General features: G+C 37.8%; 1 protein-coding gene across 1 annotated transcript; it reads left to right on the forward strand.

Annotated features, from left to right (window-relative positions):
• Positions 1-334: 334 nt before the first annotated feature.
• Positions 335-11,518, forward strand: LOC131546590 (NLR family CARD domain-containing protein 3-like). The gene is made up of 7 exons (XM_058786272.1): positions 335-3,084; positions 3,289-3,402; positions 3,505-3,618; positions 4,049-5,842; positions 6,542-6,715; positions 9,479-9,651; positions 10,004-11,518. Coding segments are annotated over exons 1-7 (2,421 nt in total). The 5' UTR covers positions 335-3,034; the 3' UTR covers positions 10,006-11,518.
• The last annotated feature ends 232 nt before the right edge of the window (positions 11,519-11,750 follow it).

Raw genomic sequence — 11,750 nt, forward strand, 5'->3', positions numbered from 1 at the left:
ACTACTAAAAGAGCTGCTTCCAGAAGTCATAGATCCTCTTTTGGCTATTATTAATTCATCATTGTCATTAGGATATGTCCCCAAAACCTTCAAATTGGCTGTTATTAAGCCTCTCATTAAAAACACAACTTGACCCCAAAGATCTAGTTAATTACAGACCGATCTCAAATCTCCCTTTTCTGTCAAAGATACTAGAAAAGGTAGTATCCTCACAATTATATTCCTTCCTAGAGAAAAATGATATCTGTGAGGAATTCCAGTCAGGATTTAGATCGTATCATAGTACTGAGACTGCTCTCATTAGAGTTACAAATGACCTGCTTCTATCATCTGATCGTGGTTGTATCTCTTTATTAGTTCTACTGGATCTTAGCGCTGCGTTCGACACTATCGACCACAACATTCTTTTGAATAGACTAGAAAACTTTGTTGGCATTAGTGGAAGTGCCTTAGCATGGTTCAAATCGTACTTATCTGACCGCCATCAGTTCGTAGCAGTGAATGAAGAGGTATCATATCGATCACAAGTGCAGTATGGAGTACCTCAAGGCTCAGTACTAGGGCCGTTACTTTTCACGCTTTATATGTTATTTTTATACGTTTATATTTGGGAGATATTATCAGGAGACATGGTGTTAGCTTTCACTGTTATGCTGATGATACTCAGCTCTATATTTCTTCGCGGCCCGGTGAAACACACCAAATTGAGAAACTAACGGAATGCGTAGTCGATATAAAAAACTGGATGACGAGTAATTTTTTACTGCTAAGTTCTGAAAAAACAGAGGTGCTAATTATCGGACCTAAAAACCCCACATGTAATAACCTAGAACATTATCTAACACTTGACGGCTGCTCTGTCAATTCTTCTTCATCAGTCAGGAACCTATAGCAATCTGTCATTTGAAAGCCATGTTTCTAGCATCTGTAAAACTGCATTTTTTCATCTCAAAAGCATATCTAAATTGCGACCAATGCTCTCGACGTCAAATGCAGAAATGTTAATTCATGCGTTTATGACCTCAAGGTTAGACTATTGTAATGCTTTATTGGGTGGTTGTTCTGCACGCTTGATCAACAAATTACAGTTAGTCCAAAATGCAGCAGCTAGAGTCCTTACTAGAACCAGGAAATATGACCATATTAGCCCGGTTCTGTCAACACTGCACTGGTTTTAAAATCTTGTTAATTACTTATAAAGCCCTGAATGGTTTAGCTGCTCAGTACTTGAGCGAGCTCTTATCGCATTATAGTCCTCCACGTCCGCTGCGTTCTCAAAACTCTGGCCGTTTGATAATACCTAGAATATCAAAATCGACTGCGGGCGGCAGATCCTTTTCCTATTTAGCACCCAAACTCTGGAACAATCTACCTAACACTGTTCGGGAGGCAGACACACTCTGTCAGTTTAAATCTAGATTAAAGACCCATCTCTTTAGCCTGGCTTACACATAACATTAATACGCTTCTATTATTCAAATCCGTTAAAGGATTGTTAGGCTGCATTAATTAGATCAACTGGAACCGGGAACACTCCCCAAAACACACGATGTACTCGTTACATCGTAAGTTGAATGGCATCTACGCTAATATTTGTCTGTTTCTTTCCTATTCTGTTTCTCAGTCCGTATCCGATCAGATGGTGGATCAGCACCAAGAGATGATGTCTAAAGCCCTGATCGTCAGCGGAGACTAGGACACCCAGATGACCCCCAGAGATATATCCCCAGATATATCAACCAAAAATAACAAAATAACTAAAATATAATAAAATACCTAACTACATAATACTACTATTGTTAGAAATTGCAACAAAATTAAAATAGAAATATAAACTTTTGAACTGCGGGTTTCATCTGGTCAGAGGCGAACTGGCCCCCCGACTGAGCCTGGTTTCTCCCAAGGTTTTTTTTTTTTTTTCTCCATTCTGTCACAGAGGGTGTTTTGGTTCCTTGCCGCTGTCGCCTCTGGCTTGCTCAGTTGGGGACACTTAATTTCTAGCGATTATCGCCGATTTGATTGCACAGATACTATTTAAACTAAACTGAGCTAGACAATGACATCTCTGTATACAATAATGAAATGCCTTTAACTGAAAATTGAGTGTTTAATCTTATCATTATACATTACTGACACTCTATCCTCCAATTTGATACTGTTAAGTGCTTTGACACAATCTGTATTGTAAAAGCGCTATATAAATAAAGGTGACTTGACTTGACTTGACTTCCACATCAGATTCTAGAATGTTACTAACAACATATTTCTGCCTCATCATTTGACCAAAATCCACATTGGATCGCAGTCAGAAGTTATTACAAACACTCAATAGTGACTGATAGTGACATTCAAGTACAAGTATTGTATTAATCTCATTAACTGTCATGTGTAGCTTGAAGCTAATTTAAATTTCTCTGTTACCCATATACAATTATATTCATTAGGCGTATTTTATCAAATCAAGTTTGTAAGAAACGGTTTAATTTTCCAAAAAGATTTTTAATTATAGTACTAGGCCTATAATGTAGCACATGCTGATCAGAGGGATGTAATGCCAGAGTAAAGTAAAGCCAACTTACACAACAGTGTTCAAATAATTTCTTTCCCCTGACAAAATCAATATAATGCAACATTTCTATCTGCTGAATGTAAGCTGCACCGGGGACATCACATGCATGTGGGACTCGTGAAAATTATGAAAAATCTAGGAATTATTTGATTGTTGGATTTTAAATCAGCGGGGTTGAGACATCAAAAGTAACTAAGCTGTTTTATGGATGGTAACTGTAATATTATTACTGAAATGTTTTTATTAATTAGTTACACTACTAGTTACTGCAAAAATGAATGTTATTACAGTAACTAACTTACTAGTAACTAGTTACTGCCCTACACTGCACACGACTAACATTGTGTATCTGAGTGAACGCCGTGTCTCATGATCTGTTTCTCTCAGGATCTGTTCAGATGAATTATTGTGTTTGTTTGTCATTTCCATTCAGAGTCAGTGCTGGAGATCAGATTCTGTTTAATCATGGATCACACACAAACATCCACAGATGAAGAGTTTTCTCCAGGACGCAGGTACTTTGAATAAACACTGTATTCAATTACCTTGAATGATGGGAGATGGGAGTCTCCATTGTGTTCTTGTGTCTGGAGGTTTTTAAGTTAAAATGAAGATATTATTTTAAAAAATGTCAAAAGGCCTCCTTATGGAGTGTTTTTGATGAAAAATACTAAAAGAAAATGATTATCATCATAAAGGATTAAATCTGTTTGTTATAGTTTAGTTCAGCAGAAGAGATCAGAAGCAGAGTCCAGCTGTGTATCTCTGAGGAGTGACGCGTCTATGGATCATCCAATAGAGTTTAAGAGTGGAGATACAAAGACTGATCTCAGGTACGTTTTTATGTTTAGTGCTGGGCAACGATTAATTGCATACAAAATTAAAGTTTTTGTTTACATAATATATGGATTCACTTTATTCTCTCTCTGTTATAGTTCAGTTCAGCAGAAGAGATCAGAAGCAGAGTCCAACTGTGTGTCTGTGAGGAGTGATACGTCTGTGAATCGTCCAATAAATTTTAAGAGTGGAGATACAAAGACTGATCTCAGGTCTAATATTTCTGTAAAATATTATGTAAGGGATAATCAACGGCTAGCTGTGCATTAAACAATTTGAATGCACGACATGGAGGCACGCGCTGGGTGGTTGCCTCCGCGAAGTGCATTCAAATCGTTTAATGCACAGCTAGCAGTTGATTATCCCGTTTATGCCATGGTCATTTGCCAGCATTCACATATTAAAGATATTAATAATATATGTGCTGCAATATTTGACCGGAACGATAAAAATGATGGTCATTTTCGTCTGTATTACTATTCAACTGTAACTGTATGTTACTATGGTTACCAATGTTTATAGGAAGCGCATTAATATATCGAGTATTCAGACAGACCATGGCATAATTGATTATAATACAGAATACATGAAAGACAATGTGCTCATTAGCTTATTTAATAATGCAGTATTTTAATTTTCCAGGCATGAAGTCCACAACAGGTTTAGATCAAATCTGATGAAGAAGTTTAAGCGTCTGTATGAGGGAACAGCGACGCAGGGAAACCCAACACTCCTGAATGAGATCTACACAGAGCTCTACATCACAGAGAGTGAGAGTGGAGAGATCAGTAATGAGCATGAGGTGAGACAGATTGAGACACAATCCAGGAGAGCAGCAACAGAGGACACAGCCATCAAATGCAATGACATCTTTAGACCTTTACCTGGACAAGACAAAGCCATCAGAACTGTGCTGACAAAGGGAGTCGCTGGCATTGGAAAAACAGTCTCTGTGCAGAAGTTCATCCTGGACTGGGCTGAAGGGAAAGAGAATCAGGACGTCCAGCTCATATTTCCACTGCCTTTCAGAGAAATCAACTTGATGAAGGACAAAACACTCAGTCTTTCAGATCTTCTTCATTTCTTTTTCCCTGAGACTAAAGAAATGGAAATATCCAGTGATGAATATAAAGTGTTGTTCATCTTTGATGGTCTGGATGAGTGTCGTCTGTCTCTGAACTTTAAGAGCAAAGTGAAATTGTGTAATATATCTGAATCAGCCTCAGTGGACGTGCTGCTGATGAACCTGATTGTGGGGAATCTGCTTCCCTCTGCTCTCATCTGGATCACCTCCAGACCAGCAGCAGCTGATCTCGTCCCCTCTGAGTGTGTCCATCGAGTGACAGAGGTACGAGGCTTCAATGAGCCACAGAAGCAGGAATACTTCAGGAAGAGAATCAGTGATCAGAGTCTGGCCGATACAATCATCTCACACCTGAAGTCATCAAGGAGCCTCTACATCATGTGCCACATCCCAGTGTTCTGCTGGATCTCAGCCGCTGTTCTGGAGAAGATGTTGCGTCCAGCAGAGAGTGGAGAGATTCCCAAGACTCTCACTCAAATGTACACACGCTTCCTGATCCTTCAGACCAACATCAAACATGAGAAGGACTATGAGAAGAAAGTGACAGATGAAGACATGATCCTCAAACTGGGGAAAGTGGCTTTTCAGCAGCTTGTGAAAGGCAACCTGATCTTCTATGAGGAAGACCTGAGAGAGTGTGGCATTGATATGAGAGAAGCATCAGTGTACTCAGGATTGTGCACTCAGATCTTCAGAGAGGAGTTGGGCTTGTATCAGGGGAAAGTCTTCTGCTTTGTTCATCTGAGCATTCAGGAACATCTAGCGGCTCTATATGTGCAACTCTACTGGACAAACAACAACAGAAATGTGTTTGACCAAATCACCAAACAGAGTTTGTGGTCTAAAGTGAAGGACTGGTTTAAAAATGTTTCATTATCTGAGCTGCATCAGAGAGCTGTGGATGAGGCTCTACAGAGTAAAAATGGACATCTGGATCTTTTCCTGCGGTTCCTTCTGGGTTTTTCAGTGGAGTCTCATCAGATTCTCCTACAACAAATAATGACACTGAAAAGAAGTAGCTCTGACAGCAATGAGAAAACAGTTGAGTACATCAAGATGAAGATCAGGACCATTGACTCTCCAGAGAAATCCATCAATCTGTTCCACTGTCTGAATGAACTGGGTGATCATTCACTAGTGGAGGAAATACAACAGTATCTGACATCTGGAAGAATAAAGGAAGCCAAACTCTCTTCATCTCAGTGGTCAGCTTTAGTTTTTGTGTTGTTGACATCAGAAGAGGAACTGAATGAGTTTCGTCTTGATAAATTTGTTAAAGGAAAGAATGACCCTGAAAATATGAAAGTTCTTCAGAAGCTGCTGCCTGTGATTAAAGAATCCAGATCAGTTCAGTAAGTATCACTGAGAACAATCACTTCACTGTTAAAACATTAAGAAAATCAAAGTTAAAATCTCATAAATCTTCAGTGCTGCAGATGTTGTCCAGAGTTTAGTGGTCAGTATTTTGATGTGTTTTATATCAAATCAGCAACACTGTAAGATTCAGAGACAGAGAAGTGGCAGATGAATAAATTATTTGGGTTTGTCAATAATTAAAAATGTATTTGCAAAAAAAGTAATTTAAGTAATTGTAATTTTTAAAGGGGTCATGATTCATGAACTGCCTCGGTTTTTATTTTGTACTGTTATCTGAGGTCCACTTATAATGTTGTCAAGATTTTTATAATTTAATATAGTCGGCACAACATCGTCTTTTAGTTTCAATCTTTCTGAAAATCCCACGTCAAATTGTGCCTCGTCTGTATACAAATCCGCGGTAAAATGAAGTGAACAAAAGACAGATTTCTTACTGACACTGTCTGGATCTTCATTAAAAATTAAGTTCATTCACTCTTTCCTAACATTGGGATCAGAAGGAAGGCAATGCAAAGACAGCTTTCCACAGCTTGGCACTGATCAGCTTCTTCTTGTCTTCAGATCATCTTTATCGTTTGGCTTCTATATAGACCTGCATGTTTGCCTCTCTCTCATAAACACTGTATGCGTGATCTGATCTGAGAGAGTGAAGAGAGTGTCATTGTTCTCTACAGGTTGTGGGATTGTGGCGTCACAGATGAAGGTTGTGCTGCTCTGGCTTCAGCTCTGAGATCAAACCCCTCACACCTGAGAGAGCTGCATCTGTCTGGGAATAAAATAGGAGATTTGGGTGTGAAGCGTCTCTGTGCTGTACTGGAGGATCCTCGCTGTAAACTGGAGATACTGTGGTAAGATCATGTCTCTGATAGTCTCATGTCTTTGTCTTCAGTAAGATGTGTCCTTTAATGTAAATTCTGACTAGACACACTAAATCTCAGCACAAATGACTGAAGATGAAGTTCATTTCATTCATCTTCATCACATCATGAGCTCTTGCTCCTGTTTTTGATCCACCAAACATTTACTGGAGCTTCAGTTCCTTCTGCTAGTTTGATTAATATTCCTTCACCTGCCCATATCTGTGTAAGAGTTTATTTTCCTCTTATTTTCCACTTTTTCTGAAATCCCATGAGCTCATTGTGTTCTCACAGATGTCATACAGATTTAACCTGAATGTTCAGATATTAATGTGTGATTTAGTGATTTCTGTTCAGTTTATAAACTGCCAAACATGACACAATGATGTGTTTGATCACAAGAGTTAATAAATGAGATGTAATGTTGAACACGTGGCTCCTGTGAAGCAAATATCCTCCTGTAGGTGTTTATTAGAGGATCAAATGACTTTCTCCAGACAGATCCGTCCTCATCAAAGACTATAGAATACCCAAGATGTGTAACTCGTGTAGTTTTGAATGGGGAAAAATGCAACGCTCAATATGGCCGCTCTATCGAACAAAGCCCCGCCTTCTGAGGAAAAGAGCCAATGCCTGATCAGTAAAGTCAGCATGTCACTACAGCTGTGGTTAGAAGTCCTGGTTGCTATAGAAACAGTCAGCGTTCAGAGACACGTGTTTAGGACTGTGCATGCGCACTGCTGGTCTAGCCTGAGAAATAAGCTTCTTTAACGCTATTTGAGCAAAATAAACAACAGTTATGATACAGTTGGTGTTAGATTTCATTGATTATTTCAAATATGAAATGTAATCATAAGCTTGGCCACCAGATTTGGAGAACTTGATGTTTCCCCATTCAAAGAGACAGGAGCTGCACTTGCCTCAGAGGTGTTTCAGAGATGGCCGCCAAGTGAAATGACTTGCCTTAAAGGGACTTTGTCCTTGTATCACTATGAAACAATATCTCACATTCAGCTCTGTGTGTCTGTTCAGTCCTGAAGCACATGACCGTTTCAGGGACATTCTACCAGAAATGTACATTTCCACTTGTAAAAATCTTGGGGGGAAAAAAAGATCTTATTATTAAATCTGAACACTGAGTCATGTGGAGGACATGTTAAACTATGAGAAACACATATCGTGCCATCTCAGCATGTTTTTGTAATTGAATAAAATAATTTTTATACGCATTTCACCCTTAAAATGTCAGGCCCTGTCACAGACAAATTTGTATATAGAATGGTTTCCTAATGAATTTCTTTGATACAAATAGCATTTTCTTATTGGGCACATGTCCCTGATGAATTGGAATAATTACAGTCATTATTACTCAAAGCTTATTTAGATGGCAATTATATTTATATATGTTTTGAAATATCATTAATATACAAAGTGCAACCTCAAAAGCAGTGATACATAGGCCTTGGCAAAAGAGGGACAACATAAAAAATATTTGTCAATGAGCATAAAAAGCTTCAAATTTGCAGTGGAATGTCTATTTATTCAAATAATGTTTTACTATGGCATGTGTTAAATACATATTATATGCAATAAAGGTAATACAAAAGAACAATGCCATTAATTTGTAATGCCGTGTCACACATTGATGTGACAGGGCCTGACGGTATGCCACTTTAACTTGCTATTACTCAGCCTGCTAGCATGCTAGCATAAAAACTGTTAACATGCAATCAAGGAATTTCAGTAACCTTTTTAGACATGTTTTGGATTTAAAACATTTTCATTATTTTCTGGGATGTTTTACCGTGACAGGGCCTGACCCTTTAGCTCGTCCTCCTCAAAAAAAAAAAACATACAAAAGCAAGTTTAAAATCATACAATTCAATGACGGAACTCATCCTTGACCAGTGTCAGCTTCACCTCGGTCAAATGATGTCACTTCCTCTGAGTCATACCCTTAAAGGCTTATTGCACACATTTTATGTTGAGTTTTATGTAAACGTCACAGGACTGACCGAAAACATGGAGACAGTTGTAAAATAGTTTTTATTTGTAGAATTTATGTATAATTTCATGTTGTTAATCATTTGATGTGAATGATAACAGCCTATAGTCTTTGTAACAACATAAACTTGTTATTGATGAAGTCTAAATAAGTTTTTAGCATAACAAAACTATGAAAGCTGTAGGTCCAATTTGGCTGAGGACAAGGACAGGATTTGTAATTTTCAAAAGTGTTTTTAATAAAGAAAAACACAAAAATATTGTGATGTTTATGTGGTGTATATGTAATATTGTATTTTATTTTATTTGTTTACCTGCCCAGGGACAGCAGATGTAAATTAGCTATTAGCTAACTCTGGTGCAATTACTTTTAATTGTACATTGTCCCTGTAAAAAAAAACAATAAAATAAAATAAAAATAAATAAATATCCGAAAACCTAATGAATGACATATTTCTTTACAGAACAACTCGCAGAAATCAACCATCAGTCAGTTTTAGACATTTTTTGGATGGAATACTTTTTATTCAGTGTAACCAGTCAAGGACAGATAATGTACGTTTCTGGTAGAATGTCCCTTCAAACAGCAACATTGAGCATCAACATGCATAAATCTAATTCTATCAGCAGCAGTTTGTGGCAATGCTTGTCATTATATCTCCTCTCCTCTCCTGCTCTGAGACCAGAGTCAATAACAAACTACACTGCACACTTCAACTATAATTCACATTCTGTCATTGTTCTCTACAGGTTGAATAATTGTGGCGTCACAGATGAAGGTTGTGCTGCTCTGGCTTCAGCTCTGAGATCAAACACCTCACACCTGAGACTACTGTATCTGTTTGGGAATAAACTAGATTCAGGAGTGAAGTTACTCTTTGATCTGGAAGATGATCCACACTGTAAACTGGAGACATACTATTGTGAGTATGTTATTATTTAAATCTTTTAAAATGGCCAAAGTTTAGAATACATGTTTAATTGGAGAACATAAGATAATAATTCAGCTTCACTTTAGTCCCAGTACATTAGAATTAAACACAGTTTGTGATCTATGAATATATTGATATTTTCATCTCTTCCAGCGTCTCTGTGTGTAATTGATAAAGAGAGAGTTGTTGATCATTCACTGTTATTAATCTATGATCAGTTGTTCATTCGTATCTCTGGCTGTAATATGAATATACTGTGTTTTTCTGAGCTGGATCTGCTGATGTGATGTGACAGCAGTAATGTCTTATACTCATATGTGACTGTCTGTGTGTTTTATTGTAGGACTCTCAGTATTTAGACGTCAGTCCAGTTTCTTCAGGATCAGCTGATGGTGAATAAGGAGCCGCTACAGAGACGTCACAGTCACACAATCAACAGAGACTGAAGACACAGAGACACACAGCATCACAGAAAGTTAAAACACAGGGCTTAAATACGCAGAGTTAGCAATGGCAGGCGTGACAATTCACTACAATATTTTATTTTTAATTTAAACTGGAACCAATTGCAATTTTTCTTTTTTTACTCATTTGCATTGATGTTATGCCTTGAGACACTAACATGTGTGTAACGGATCAAACAGCGGGATCTAATTTATGATAGCTGCGTTGTAACTGATGCTTGTGTGTCAGCTTGTGATTTTAAACATGTCCAAAAGAAGTAGTTTGAGCTGTAAGGGTGGATATTTGAGGAGAAATGGAAAGAAAGGCATGTTCTTTGAGGTCGACTCAGACCGGTGTTTAATCATGACCCGTGGCTGTGGTAAAAGTTTGCGATATAAACTGATCTATGAGATGCACTGGTCACTTAGTTGTTTTAATGATGTGTGAGGTGACAATATGTAGTTCTGCAAAAAACAAAAGCACGAGTCTTTCACTGCAGAAAGTCTTATTGACATCAAATTATTCAGACTGGATTTCCCTCGATCAAAACGTCATCAGCAAACATGTTTAAAACAATCAAAAACAACAAAATACGATGAAACGACAAAAGTGATCAAATATTTCCAAATCCTCCTCACACTGATTGGATCCTACTGTGACGAGGACGAGTCCTCATTTGTTACGCCCCGTGACTCAAAAGAGACGGAACAAAAACAGAGACACACAAGAAAGAAAGAAGAAGAATACAATCTCAGGGTTTCTGCGGGGTCTTAAAAAGTCTTAAATTGAACAAGAATTTGTCTTAATTATGATTTCAAGAGATCTTAAATGTGGGTACGGAAAGACCAGAATTGTGATATGGCTGAATGTGACGATTAAACTTCAAAAGGCTATGATTTCATTAAATAAACATGAGCGCAGCATGTTCAAAGTCCGGTGCTGCGCTGCTGGCTGCCCACTGCTCCGGGTGTGCGTGTGTGTGTTCATGGTGTGTGTGTGTGCACTTGGACGGGTTAAATGCAGAGCATAAATTCTGAGTATGGGTCACCATACTTGGCCACACTTCACTTTAATTTTTTTTTTCTTCCACTTTCATTATGATGTATTATATTAAGCATCAGGTAAAGCATTCAATTTTCAATAAAACAGGTATCGGAAGACATGCGATTGAGTTTAATTTGTGATTTTGCTAATTCTCTATATATCTTCAGTGAGTCGAGCAGTAATCAGCACTGGTGATCTACAGAGCAAAAGATCTGTCCAACAATAAGTGGATGACGTTTCCTGAAAAAAAGTGTTTGGTTTCTCTGAAGGATTTCAGCAGCAGCGAGCTCAAAATGAGATGCACGCTGGAGTTTCTCTTGAAATTAAAGTCTGCACAGTATTTACTAGAATATTTTCCATGACATCGATGAACATCTGCTTTGCTCTTCATTTTAAAAGACATTTATAATGTTGCAAAATATTTCTATTTCAAATAAGTGCTGCTCTTTTGAACTTTCTATTCATCTGTGAATCCTGAAAAATAAAATGCCAGTTTCCACAGAAATATTGTGCCGCACAACTGTTTTCAACATTGATAATAATCAGAAATGTTTGTTGAGCAGCAAATCAGCATATTAGAATGATTTCTGAAGATCATGTGA

Source organism: Onychostoma macrolepis, chromosome 09, assembly GCF_012432095.1.
Source record: "Onychostoma macrolepis isolate SWU-2019 chromosome 09, ASM1243209v1, whole genome shotgun sequence".
Taxonomy (NCBI): domain Eukaryota; kingdom Metazoa; phylum Chordata; class Actinopteri; order Cypriniformes; family Cyprinidae; genus Onychostoma; species Onychostoma macrolepis.

Bases quoted from the DNA above. Each gene is read 5' to 3' on its own strand.
- LOC131546590 (XM_058786272.1), top strand. From the start codon at position 3,035: ATGGATCACACACAAACATCCACAGATGAAGAGTTTTCTCCAGGACGC. The intron at 3,085-3,288 runs GTACTTTGAATA...TGTTTGTTATAG, and splicing joins GAGTTTTCTCCAGGACGCAG to TTTAGTTCAGCAGAAGAGAT. The intron at 5,843-6,541 runs GTAAGTATCACT...TGTTCTCTACAG, and splicing joins AAAGAATCCAGATCAGTTCA to GTTGTGGGATTGTGGCGTCA.